General features: G+C 50.0%; 1 protein-coding gene across 1 annotated transcript in view; it reads right to left on the bottom strand.

Moving 5' to 3' along the window:
- DUSP11 (dual specificity phosphatase 11) overlaps positions 1-6981 on the bottom strand; it is a 61923-nt gene extending 54942 nt beyond the window's left edge. Inside the window, exon 1 of the mRNA XM_030201780.1 lies at positions 6674-6981. Within this exon, the coding sequence (XP_030057640.1) occupies positions 6674-6741 (68 nt within the window). The 5' untranslated portion in view covers positions 6742-6981. The remainder of the gene's footprint in view (positions 1-6673) is intronic.
- Between the last annotated feature and the right edge of the window lie 7230 nt (positions 6982-14211).

Here is a 14211-nt window from a genome sequence, read left to right as displayed (position 1 = left end):
GGGAGAGACGTCCTCCGGAGAGGAAATCTTCAAAGTGTCCATGGCCTGTAACAACAGGTTGGGCAAATCCTCTGGGCTAAAAAGCCGCGCTACAGAGGGGTCATCCGCTCCATCCGAGCGGGGATCCGTCTCCTCCAAGGAATCCGCAAAGGACCGTTGGGAGACCTCAGACACGCTGCCCTCATCTACATCGGAGGAGACAAATTCCTCCAAGGCCTGGGAATCAACCCGAGGGCGTTTACCTCTGGGAACCTCAACCTCTTTACCAGACGAGGGAGCAGGGGCAGCGTTGTGCATGAGGAAGGCCTGATGCAGCAGCAAAACAAACTCGGGGGAGAAACCCCCCAGACTGTGCACTTCCGCAGTCTGGGCAACAGCCCTAGACGCACCCTCAACCGGCGCTCGCAATAGCGGAGGAGAGACATGCTGCGCATCCAAAATGGCGTCCGGCGTGAAACTCCGCGAAGGAGCCGCGCGGGAAGAACGGCTCTTAACTTTAGCCGCTTCTGTGCCGTCGCCCAAATTAAGGGCGTTCATGGCATTAATGTCTCCAACCTCAAGGGCGGCCCAAGAAGAAGCCGTCCGAGCCGCGTGGCCGGCCAAGATGGCGGAGGCGAGGAGCGGGGGATGGGCGTTTATGGCGGGAAAAACCGCCACGCCGGAGGAAGGACCGGGACATTCATCGGTCACGAAACTGTCACCCAACAAGGGCGAATCAGGCTTGAAGACCCCCGCATCCCCTCTAGAAGCGCTCAAGCGACCCGGGGAGCGACCCTTTGCGCCCTCGCCCTCCGACGCCATATGCCACGAGGAGAAGAATCGGGGAACCCCCTGCCCGCTATAAAAAGGTAAAAATTACCTGCTGTCCGCTCCGAGTTGTAACGACCTGGTGTCCCAGTGAGTAGCTGCAATAGACGCTTAAATAAACGTCGAAATAAACGCCTTTAAGGACGTTCAAAATTTTTTTTTTTTTTTTTAACGGAGCCAGCGGGAGGGGGGAGAAAAGGAGGGACCTGGCACCACCAGGTTTGCACTTGCTCAAAAGAGCCCTCAACCCCAGGCACTCAACAAAACCTAAAAATTAGGCTTGGAGGCCTAGCCAGAGCTGCTGCTGTGTGTGACCACCACCTGCTGAGATAGAGAACGTACTGAGGAGTTTCCGGCAGCACATGACCACATATAGGGAGGCAAAAGTTTGCTCTCTATCTCCACCTGCTGGTAGATGGACACAACCCACCAGTCTATGGATTGATCAGCTTGATGATATGGAATCAGTCATCATCAGGTTCGGACATATGCAATGGAGGGGGTGGGGGGGGCATCCACAGGAAGAGGGAAACATTCATATTGATTGGCCAGCCCCTTTAAGATGTGGCCCCAGAGCATCGGGCTGTGGCACTGCAACCTGATGTTTCTGGCCAGGAAAAATAACACCAACAAAGTTTGCAGCATTCACTACAAGCTGCTTTATTCAATTTACATTAATTTTTTAATGCATTTGCATCTCATTACTGTGTGACCCTGAAGTAATATAATACACATTATTGCCCTTCAAAATGTTTTATGGCTGTAACACATCCTAATAAGCAACTGCTTTTCTTGTGTTGCAATTATTTTTCATTACTACTCAAAGGGCAAGGGAATAATAGGCTTTCCACCTTTCTGTGAGTATTGTGTAAAGTAGTGTGGTAGCCGTGTTAGTCCACTTTTAAAAGGTAATAAATAGAAATAAATCAAAACATAGAAAAGAAAATAAGATACCACCTTTTTTTACTGGACTAACTTAGTACATTTCTTGATTGGTTTCTTCAGATCAGAAATAAGAAGTGTTGACAAATATCAAAATATATAAGTGAAACACAAAAGCATGACAATGATAGTCTCACAGAAGAGGGTGGGGTGGGTTAGGTGGGAAACGGGGAGAGCTGGATGGCTGGTAAGAGTGACAAAGCTGTTTAATTTTATGGTTTATGTTAAGTCCTGTATGGATGTCAAAATATTTCATCATAGAAACATGACGGCAGATAAAGGCCATCCAGCCTGCCCATCCTCTGTAACCCCTAATTCTTCCTGTTCCAAAGCGATCCCATGCCTTTTTAAATTCTGGAACAGTCCTCGACTCCACCACCTCCACCGGGAGGACATTCCACACCTCCACCACCCTGTGAAATAATACTTCCTTAGGTTACTCCTAAGCCTATTTCCTCTTATCTTTGTCATATGCCCCCTCATTCCAGAGCTCTCCTTCATTTGAAAAAGGCTCTCTTCCTGTACATAAATTCCCTGGAGATATTTAAACGTCTCTATCATGTCTCCTCTCTCCCTCCTCTCTTCCAGTGTATACATGTTGAGGTTCATAAGCCTGTCCCTATAATTTTTGCATTCAAGACCGCTTACTAATTTTGTAGCCGCCCACTGGACCGACTCCGTCCTGTTTATATCTTTCCGTAGGTGCGGTCTCCAGAATGGCACGCAGTACTCCAAATGAGGCCTCACCAGAGACTTATACAACGGCACTATCACCTCCTTTTTCCTGCTGGTCATGCCTCTTTATGCACACAAGCATCCTTCTGGCTTTGGCAGTCACTTTTTCTACCTGTTTGAAAGCTTTAAGGTTGTCCGACACAATCACCCCCAAGTCCCGCTCTTACTTCACAAACTGAAGCACTACACCCCCTATACTGTACCGTTCCCTCGGATTTTTGCGACCCAAGTGCATGACCCTGCATTTTTTGGGATTAAACCTTAGTTGCCAAATATCGGTCCATTCCTCTAGCTTCGCTAGGTCCTTCCTCATGTCATTCACACCCTCCAGGGTGTCCACCCTGTTACAGAGTTTAGTATCATCCGCAAAGAGACAAACCTTACCAGACAGCCCTTCCACAATATCGCTCGCAAAGACGTTAAAAAGAGCCGGCCCTAGGACCGATCCCTGCGGTACTGCACCGACGACGTCCTTTTCTTCAGAGCAAGCTACATTTACCACCACCCTCTGTCTCCTACCATTCAACCAATTTTTTACCCAATCCGTTACTCTAGGTCCCACACCGAGGGCACTCAATTTATCAGTCGCCTGTGCAGAACCATGTCAAAAGCTTTGCTGAAATCCAAGTATACCACATCAAGCGCCTCTCCTACATCCACTGTTTGGTCACCCAGTTGAAGAAGTCAGATTCGTCTGACACGACCTGCCACTAGTGAAGCCATGCTGCCTCGGGTCCCACATTCCATGTAGTTCAAGAAATTAAACAATCCTCTTCTTTAGAAGCGTTTCCATTAGCTTACTTACCACTGAGGTCAGACTGACAGGTCTGTAATTCTCTACCTTCTCCTTACTTCCACTGTTGTGCAAAGGAACCACATCCGCCCTTCTCCAGTCCACCGGGACCACTCCAGTTTCTAAGAAAGCATTGAAGAGATCCGTCAGCGGAGCCAACAGAACTTCTCAGAGTTCCTTAAGCACCCTCGGGTGTATCCCATGAGGCCCCATCGCTCTTGTCTTTTAGTTTGGCAAGCCCCTCACAAACACAGTCCTCCGTAAACGGGTTTTGGTCTACCACACCTCCATCCCCTTTAGCCTTTGCTTTCTGCAGCCCTACTCCCAGTTTTTCATTCGTGAACACAGAGCTAAATTAATCGTTAAGCAGTTCAGCTTTATCCTGATCTTCCACATATTTCTCTCCCTCAGCTTTGAGCCTCACAATTCTATTATGGCACTTCCTCTTGTCACTTACATATCTGAAAAAGGTCTTGTCCCCCAATATTACCGTATTAGCTATCTTTTCCTCCATTTGCCGCTTCGCTTTCCTGATAGCTTTTCCAGCTTCTCTTCGCTTATTTAGGTATTCTCTCTTGTCTTCATTTTTCTGAGTAGTCTTATAACATGCAAAGGCTAGCCTCCTTTCCCTTATCTTTTCAGCTACTACATTTGAGTACCAGAGAGGCCCTCTTTTCTTCTTACTTCTATGTACTTTTCTAACATAAAGGTTAGTCGCCTTTAATATAGCTCCTTTCAGTCTCGTCCATTGCTGTTCTACATCCTTCAGCTGTTCCCATCTCGCTAACTGTTCCTTGAGAAATTCCCCCATCTCGGCAAAGTTAGTTCCTTTGAAATCCAGGACCTTCAATCTCAAGTGAACCCTCTCTTCTGTTTAATACCTCTCTTCTGTTTAATATTGAACCATACCACACGATGATCACTAGACGCCAAATGGTCCGCCACCTTGACGTCAGAAACGTACTCTCCAATCGTAAGCACCAGGTCCAGAACAGCTCCATCCCGCGTTACTGCCGGAACAATTCTTCCTGTAGGGAACCTAAGATCTCTTTGCTTCTAGACGACCCCACAGCCGGGACACCCCAATCAACATCCAGCATATTGAAGTCACCTATCAGTAGCACTTCCCCTTTTCTAGCTATCTTGCGGATGTCTTCAATTAAGTCCCTGTCCAGTTCCTCTGACTGTGAGGGAGGTCTGTATAACACTCCGATATAGATACATTTTCCTTTCCCTCTTTCCAGTTTAACCCACAGCGCTTCTTCCCTACCCATGTCCTGCAGTTCTGTCACTTGGATATCATTCTTAGCATATAATGCCACACCTCCACCCTTTTTTCCTACTCTGTCCTTCCTGAATAGATTATAGCCAGGTATAGCAACATCCCAGTCATGGTTCTCTGTGAACCACGTCTCCGTGACCGCCACTAAATCCAAGTCCGCTTCCATCATTGTAGCCTCAAGTTCTAGAAGTTTGTTTCCCATACTACGGGCATTGGTATACAAGGTTCTTCAGATTTTACTCTTTTTATTCCCTTCTATAGAGGCATTAGATGTCCTACCTTCCTTGGGGTTAATTATGGCTTCACAGCCTTTTATACCCATCCACATCAATTTCAGTTTAAAGCCCTCTTTAGTATTTTAGCCAGCCTGTTGCTGAAGACACTCCTTCCCTTCCTTGACAGATGGACACCATCACTGCTCAGTGCCTCTTGGAAAATCATCCCATGGTCTACGAAACCAAAGCCCTCTCGTCAGCATCATTTTGAGTTCCTGGACTGTCTTAAAATTTCCTTTTAGTATTCTTACCATAAGATAATTGATGTAGTGTTCTGGTTTGTAAAGTGCTGTGCCACAGAAGTAGCATCCTGGTTGGCATTGGAATGTTTAATATTGTGTATGTAAATTGAGCCTTGTCTTTAGCATCTGGTTTGTTTCTCCAATATAGCACCCTTCTTCATACTTTTTGCATTGAATGATACTACATTTGAGGATGAGCATGTGAATGATCCCCTTATGCTGAATGATTTTCCCATGTGAGTGACTGTGGAATCCTGTGAGATGTGTTGGCATAGTTTGCACCCTAGGTATATTGCAGGGATATATGTCACTCTTCTTTTTGTGCTGGAGTTGTGGAGATAGTTGCATTTGTCTGTAGGTTTCCTGTATATTGATGTTTGTATACAGCAATTGCTGATGGAAACTGTGGTGTCTAGACAGTTGACTTTCTCTGGGGAGTAGTCAATTTTGAATTTGATTGTAGGATGGTATGTATTGAAGGAACTGTAAAATTGAGAGTCCAAATCATGAAAATTTCATCAATGTACCAGTAGTAGTTTAAGGGTTTAGTCTGACATTTATTTTAAAACATTTCTTCCAGTTCTGCCATGAAGAGGTTAGCATTTTGTGGTGCCATCCTGGTGCCCTTAGCAGTGCCCATGATTTGTAGACAGATACTGTTAAAATGGAAATAGGAAATAGTTGCAAGTTAGCAGTGGCATAGAAAGGGGGGGGGGGCGGTGGGGCGGTCCTTCCTGTTCCGGGGTAGAGAGAGCAGAGAACCAGCGGAGCCGACGCAGCTCCCAGCGACGTGCACTCGGGGCGGAGCGGCCCTCCCACTCGTCCCCTTTCCTGCGCCAGTGGTAAGAATGCGCTCTGGGGGGGGGGGGTGCGCAGCGGCGACCCGCTCCGGGTGTCAGCCGCCCTCGCTACGGCACTTCAAGTTAGAATAAATTTTTGTAATGGTTTCTAGTTAGTCTTGACGGTCCAGGGTGGAAGTTTTAAGGAATTTATCACATGCAGCTATGCCATCTGCATGGGGAATATTACTGTATAGTGCTTCTACATCCATTGTGACAACAATAGCAGATGGTAGCTGCTTGATGTTTTTTAGTTTGTTCAGAAAGCCTGTGGTGTATTTTATGAAGCTGGCTGTCTTGTGCACAAAGAGTTTAAGAATCCCTTCTATAAGGTTACAATCAAAGCAGTTTACATATTACAGCATGAGATATGATACTAGAATAAGAGCCTACTTAATACATTTGTATTACATTGCTAGAACCTGGTCATCAGACACTAACAAAAGGATTTTACTAGCACCATGATCGGCTACCTTTAGGAGAGGAAAATTTAGATGTGGTGTATTATAGAACTATCCTTTTTATTACCTATCTTTATGTTTTGTGGTTGTGCTCTGTATCATTGTGACGTCAATTGTAATTTCACTTATCCATGCCTTTTTCTGGGCCAAGTCCACACCAAACACGTGTTACTCAGTAATAGCTAAAACTGATTTTTTTTTTTTTTTACTTTAACAGTTCTCTATGGAGAAAACAAAAAAGAGAGAGAAAGAATATAATGCATACATTTATCGGCGTTATTCCCTCCGGCCACTCACCTGTCGGGCAACCGGTTTTTGCCCTTCCCCATCGTCACACCGCGCTCGTTCCAGCGCCAGTGAGGCATCAAATCGGCTCCACAAACGGTTCTCGCCACCCGAGTGCCCGCCCAGGCAAGTATCCACAACCGCAAGGCCGCCACCGCAAGCTCTCGGTCCAGACAGTGCTTCGACCTGTTACCAACAGTTACAGACGGTGTACCGTACCGGCTTCCTGCCCCACTGTACTACTTCCACTCACGTCAACATCGCCTACATCTACATCATCACTTGCGCGTCTCACAGTTTTACCCAAGGAGGTTTATTACTTCCTTAATTTTTGCCGACTTCCGTATGAGAGAGAGGACCGTCACCGCTCCCTCGCCAACTCACGTCGACGTATTACAGTGCCCTCTGGCGGTCCCAGAGTTCCAGTGTTTGCTCTAGAGCAGATTTGTTAACCGCTTCAGTTGTCTTCATCGATGCAGTGTCTCAGTTACACCGGGATGGATTTTTTTTTTTATTTGTTACATTTGTATGATTGTATCTCACATTTCCATATCATCAAGCTGATCAATCCATAGACTGGTGGGTTGTGTCCATCTACCAGCAGGTGGAGATAGAGAGCAAACTTTTGCCTCCCTATATGTGGTCATGTGCTGCCGGAAACTCCTCAGTATGTTCTCTATCTCAGCAGGTGGTGGTCACACACAGCAGCAGCTCTGGCTAGGCCTCCAAGCCTAATCCTTAGGTTTTGTTGAGGCCTGGGGTTGAGGGCTCTTTTGAGCAAGTGCAAACCTGGTGGTGCCAGGTCCCTCCTTTTCTCCCCCCTCCCGCTGGCTCCGTTTAAAAAAAAAAAAAAAAATTTTAAACGTCTTTAAAGGCGTTTAATTCGACGTTTCTTTAAACGTTCATTGCAGCTACTCACTGGGACACCAGTTCGTTACAGCTCGGAGCGGCAAGCAGGTAATTTTACCTTTTTATAGCGGGCAGGGGGTTCCCCGATTCTTCTCTTCGTGGCATATGGCGTCGGAGGGCGAGGGCGCAAAGGGTCGCTCCCCGGATCGCTGGAGCGCTTCTAGAGGGGATGCGGGGGTTTTACAACCTGATTCGCCCTTGATGGGTGACAGTTTAGTGACCGATGAATGTCCCGGTCGTTCCTCCGGCGTGGTGGTTTTTTCCCGCCATAAACGCCCATCCCCCGCTCCTCGCCTCCGCCATCTTGGCCGGCCACGCGGCTCGGACGGCTTCTTCGTGGGCCGCCCTTGAGGTTGGAGACATTAATGCCATGAACGCCCTTAATTTGGGCGACGGCACAAGCGGCTAAAGTTAAGCGCTGTTCTTCCCGCGCGGCTCCTTCGCGGAGTTTCACGCCGGACGCCATTTTGGATGCGCAGCATGTCTCTCCCCCGCTATTGCGAGCGCCGGTTGAGAGTGCGTCTAGGGCTGTTGCCCAGGCTGCGGAAGTGCACAGTCTGGGGGGTTTCTCCCCCGAGTTTGTTTTGCTGCTGCATCAGGCTTTCCTCATGCAAAACGCTGCCCCTGCTCCCTCTTCTGATAAAGAGGTTGAGGTTCCCAGAGGTAAACGCCCTCGGGTTGATTTCCAGGCCTTGGAGGACTTTGTCTCCTCCGATGTAGATGAGGGCAGCGTGTCTGAGGTCTCCCAACGGTCCTTTGCGGATTCCTTGGAGGAGATAGATCCCCGCTCGGATGGAGCGGATGACCCCTCTGCAGCGCGGCTTTTTAGCCAGAGGATTTGCCCAACCTGTTTTTACAGGCCATGGACACTTTGAAGATTTCCTCTCCGGAGGACGTCTCTCCCTCAGCCCCTGTTGGCTCTGCCATTATGCTGGGGACGAAGCGCCCGCCTAGATCCTTCCACGTGCATGATGCCATGCACACCTTAATTGCGGCTCAATGGGATGTCCCAGAAACGAGCCTTAAAGTGGCTAGAGCTATGTCCCGCCTCTATCCTTTGGCTGTGAGTGAACGTGAGGCCTATCTGTGGCCTACCGTGGATTCTTTAATCACTGCGGTGACTAAGAAAACGGCGTTGCCGGTGGAAGGTGGCACGGCCCTAAAGGACGCCCAAGACAGAAGATTGGAGGCGGCCTTAAGGTCGTCCTTTGAGGCAGCTGCTTTATGTTTGCAGGCCTCAGTTTGCGGCTCCTATGTGGCCAGGGCGTGCCTGACTATGGTGCAGCGGGCTTCCCCCTCGGATCTTTCCTTGAGGGCTGATTGGCCGGCCCTGGAATCGGGCTTAGCCTATTTGGCAGACTTGCTGTATGATGTCTTGAGAGCCTCAGCTAAAGGCATGGCTCAGACAGTCTCTGCGCGGCGGTGGCTTTGGCTGAAACATTGGTCTGCTGACCACGCCTCTAAATCCCGCCTGGCTAGATTGCCTTTTAAAGGCAAGCTGCTCTTTGGGGTCGAGCTGGACAAAATCGTGACCGATCTCGGCACGTCTAAGGGCAAGAAATTACCAGAGGTCAGGGCTCGGGCTAGTACTCGTCCCGGTACCTCCAGAGGACGGTTGCTGGGAGCCCGTCGGTACTGCCCGGGCAAGTCGGGTTCCTCTGCCCCCTCTTCCTTCAAGAGGAATTTCTCCCCCAAGCAGCATTCCTTTCGCAGAGACCGCCGTCCCGGAGGTGCTCCCTCCGGTCCTCCCCCAGAGTCTCGTACCCAATGACGGGGCCTTGGTCCACGCCCCAGTGCAGATTGGAGGACGGCTGTCCTCGTTTCTGGGCGAGTGGACCACTATAACTTCAGACGCGTGGGTGCTGGAAGTCATCAGAGACGGCTACAAGCTAGAGTTCTGCCAACCCTTAAGAGACGGGTTTGTACTCTCTCCCTGCAAGTCTCCGGTCAAGCTGTGGCAGTGCAGCAGACCTTGGACAACCTGATCCGCCTGGGTGCGGTCGTTCCGGTGCCAAAAAATCAGATTGGCAAGGGACGTTACTCCATTTACTTTGTGGTTCCAAAGAAAGGAGGTTCTGTCCGGCCTATCCTCGACCTCAAAGGGGTCAATCGGGCCTGGAAAGTGAGGCACTTTCGCATGGAGACTCTCCGCTCTGTTATAGCGCAGTGAAGGCAGGAGAGTTCTTGGCTTCCTTGGACATCAAGGAAGCGTACCTGCATATTCCCATCTGGCCTCCTCTCCAACGCTTTCTGCGTTTTACAGTCCTGAGACGACACTTCCAGTTCAGAGCCCTCCCTTTCGGGTTGGCTACTGCTCCGCGGACCTTTTCCAAAGTAATGGGGGTCATAGCGGCCTTCCTGCTAAAGGAAGGAGTACAAGTCCATCCTTATCTGGACGACTGGTTGATCCGAGCCCCCTCTTATGCAGAGTGCGGCAAAGCTATGGACCGGGTAGTTGCTCTTGTGAGCTCCCTGGGATGGATCATCAACTGGAAGAAGAGCCAGCTGCGCCCGACTCAGTCCCTGGAGTATCTGGGAGTTCGATTCGACACCCAAGTGGGCAGAGTGTTCCTGCCAGACAATCGGATTGTCAAGCTTCAGGCTCAGGTGGACTAGTTCCTAGTAGCCTCTCCTATTCGGGCTTGGGACTACGTGCAGCTGTTGGGCTCTATGCCGGCCACGATGGAAGTAGTGCCCTGGGCCAGGGCTCATATGAGACCACTACAGCTATCTCTGCTGCTGCGCTGGACTCCGATGTCGGAGGATTATGCTGTGCGCCTTCCCGTGGACCCAGCAGTGCGCAAGGCGCTGAGCTGGTGGACGCAGACAGACAAGTTGTCTGCAGGATTGCCTCTGGTGACCCCGGAGTGGATTGTCGTCACGACAGACGCCTCTTTGATGGGCTGGGGAGCCCACTGCTTGGGAAGGACAGCGCAGGGGCTCTAGTCTCCTGCAGAGGCAAGTGGTCTATCAACCTCCTGGAACTCGGAGCCATTCGGTTGGTGTTATTGGAGTTCATCCCGGTACTGGTGTTGAAGCCTGTACGGGTCCTGTCGGACAATGCCACGGCTGTGGCCTATATCAACCGCCAGGGAGGTACCAAGAGCGCCCCTCTAGCCAAGGAGGCTATGAGTCTTTGCCAGTGGGCGGAAGCGAACCTGGAGCAGCTTTCAGCGGCCCACATTGCCGGAGTCATGAATGTCAAGGCGGACTTTCTCAGTCGCCATACCTTGGAGCCCGGAGAGTGGCAACTATCTGCTCAGGCGTTCTTGGACATCACGAAGCGCTGGGGCCAGCCGAGCCTAGATCTGATGGCGTCATCGGCCAATTGCCAAGTGCCGCGCTTTTTCAGCAGAGGACGGGACCCTCGATCCCTGGGAGTAGATGCTCTTCTCCAACAGTGGCCGACACAAGAGCTCCTCTATGTGTTCCCGCCCTGGCCCATGTTGGGCAGGGTGCTAGACCGGGTGGCAAAGCATCCCGGCAGGGTAAACCTGGTGGGTCCGGATTGGCCCAGACGTCCCTGGTATGCGGACTTGATCAGGCTCTCAGTCGACGATCCTCTGCGGCTGTCAGTGGAGCAGGGCCTGTTACATCAGGGTCCCGTGGTGATGGAGGATCCCTCTCCCTTTGGTCTTACGGCCTGGCTATTGAGCGGCAGCGTCTGAGGAAGAAGGGCTTCTCAGACAAGGTCATCGCCACTATGCTGAGAGCGAGGAAGCGCTCTACTTCTACTGCTTACGCCAGGGTTTGGCGTATCTTTGCAGCATGGTGTGAAGCAGGCTCACTTTCTCCCTTCACTGCTCCAATTTCTTCAGTGTTGGCGTTCCTGCAAGAAGGTCTGGAGAAAGGCCTGTCGCTCAGTTCCCTTAAAGTCCAGGTAGCGGCTCTGGCTTGCTTCAGGCGCCGCCTGAAGGGTGCTTCCCTGGCTTCGCAGCCAGATGTGGTGCGCTTTCTCAAGGGAGTTAATCACCTGCGCCCTCCTCTGCACTCAGTGGTGCCTGTGTGGAATCTCAACCTGGTGCTAAGAGCATTGCAGAAGCCGCCTTTTGAACCCTTGTCGAGGGCATCTCTGAAAGACCTGACGTTGAAAGCAGTCTTTTTGGTGGCTATCACTTCAGCCAGAAGAGTTTCCGAGCTCCAGGCGCTCTCATATCGAGAGCCTTTTCTGCAGTTCACTGAGGCAGGAGTGACTATTCGCACAGTGCCTTCCTTCCTGCCCAAGATTGTTTCTCGCTTCCATGTGAATCAGCAGCTCTGTCTCCCTTCCTTTCGTAGGGAGGACTACCCAGAGGAGTACTCTGCTCTTAAATATCTGGATGTGAGACGAGTCATCTTCAGATACTTGGAAGTGACCAATGATTTCCGGAAATCGGATCATCTGTTTGTCCTGTTTGCAGGTCCTCGTAAGGGTCTGCAGGCTGCTAAGCCTACAGTGGCAAGATGGGTCAAGGAAGCCATTGCAGCGGCTTATGTGGCCGCGGGGAAGGTGCCGCCTATCCAGCTGAAGGCTCACTCCACGAGAGCTCAGGCGGCCTCGATGGCAGAGGCCGGATCCGTCTCCTTGGAAGAGATATGCAAGGCGGCAACTTGGGCTTCGGCTCATACATTCTCCAAGCATTACCGTTTGACTGTGGCTGCACGGGCGGAGGCCCGGTTTGGAGCTTCAGTGTTGAGGTCAGGGATTTCAATGTCCCGCCCTGGGTGAGTACTGCTTCGGTACATCCCACCAGTCTATGGATTGATCAGCTTGATGATATGGAAGGTAAATTATGTATAATCATACCTGATAATTTTCTTTCCATTAATCATAGCTGATCAATCCATAGCCCCTCCCAGATATCTGTTCTGTTTTTATTCTGGTTGCATTTCAGGTTCAAGTTTAGTCTTCATTTATTTCAGAAAGACTTCGTGTTCAAGTTCTTTCACTTGGATTCTTCAAGAGTTGAGACGAGTTTGTGTTACAGTGAGCTGCTGCATTCCTCTCCCCTCCGTTTTACGGGGCTGGATTGAGACATAAATTCTGCCGGCACTCCCTCCCGCTTCGTGCGGCTGTAGGGCAGCTTTGTACCCCTCCCGCTTCGGCGGTGTTAGGGTCAGTCAGCTCCTCCCGCGGTTGCGGTTGCAGGATAAGCCAGATCCCCCCGCATCGGCGGGTGTGGTGTCCCTCCCCCGCTCCGCGGGGATGAGCTGGACGGATTCCCCTCCCCCACTTGTGTGGGGATGAGCTGGGTTAATTCCCCTCCCCCGTTTCGGCGGTGGTGAGCTGGGCAGAGTGTCCCTTCGTGGGTGTAATTCTCTAAGTGCTGAGTCCTGCGGATGGAGCTTTGATATCGACATACTGAGGAGTTTCCGGCAGCACATGACCACATATAGGGAGGCAAAAGTTTGCTCTCTATCTCCACCTGCTGGTAGATGGACACAACCCACCAGTCTATGGATTGATCAGCTATGATTAATGGAAAGAAAATTATCAGGTATGATTATACATAATTTTACCTTCCCCACCTATTTGCAGGCTCAAGGTGGCTTACACAGTACTGTATCCAAATGTTACTTGTTGTAGCCAGTCCAGTTCAAAACTTTTGAGTCTGCACAGTGTAGTAAGAACATAAGAATAGCCAGAGTGGGTCAGGCCAATAGTCCATTTAACCCAGTATCCTGATTTTTTAACAGTGGCCAGTCCAGATCACAAGTACCTGACAGAAACCCAAATAGTAGTGTAGAACTGTAAATAAAAAAAACACTAGCCTGTGCTCAAATTAACAATTGTTTATTGATATATGGATATATGAGAACCAGGGGCATAGCTAGACCTTGACGGGAGGGAGGGCCAGAGCCCAAGGTGGTGGTGGGGGGGGGGGGGGGCACATTTTAGCCCGCCTCCCCTGCTTCTGACCCCCCCCCCCCCCCCCCGACACTTCTGACCCCCTGCTGCTGCTGCAAAAGTACCTTGGCTGGCGGGGGTTGAAGCGTTGGTCTGTCCCGTGCAGGTCTTGTATTGCCTCTTCTGTTTTCAGCTTGCCCTGAACGCTCGTTTTAATGAAACGAGAGCATGCATGGCGCCACTGAAAACAGGAGAAGCAAAATGAGACAGCAGCAAGGGACAGACAAACGCTTCAGCTGGTGGGGATTGGGGACCCCTGCCAGCCAAACCGGGGGCCCCAGAGCCAATTTGGGGGGGCCCAGGTCCCCATGGCCCCCCGTAGCTACACCACTGATGAGAACATACATGTCTTAATGGTAGATAACGTATGTTCTAAACTCTGGAGAGAGGCCAGTTCCTTATATAGGGAATTTTAGCATCTTAAACACAAAAGGATCAAATCAAAAGAATACATAAAAAGATTCATTATTACAGGAGCAATGGTTAGTTTACTAATGACTGTATATATATGGTTTATCGCCTCTGTGATAGTCTCCTTCACCTCTTGGCCATCAGATTATCCATAATATATTGGAGTCATAAATTGCTCCCAAGTTAAAATACAAATGACTTACAATGGTTTTCCTTTCCTAAAGGTCTCTGGGTCGCCTAACAGCTTACCCTGCTCTTTATAGTTAAACAATGAGGTAATACATATCCAGAAGGTGGTCATATATATACTAAATTCTAGACTAATATTAATACTATATTAAGT

This window comes from Microcaecilia unicolor, chromosome 4 (assembly GCF_901765095.1).
Source record: "Microcaecilia unicolor chromosome 4, aMicUni1.1, whole genome shotgun sequence".
In the NCBI taxonomy this organism is placed as follows: Eukaryota; Metazoa; Chordata; class Amphibia; order Gymnophiona; family Siphonopidae; genus Microcaecilia; species Microcaecilia unicolor.
This window is presented reverse-complemented; position numbering and strand designations above follow the sequence as displayed.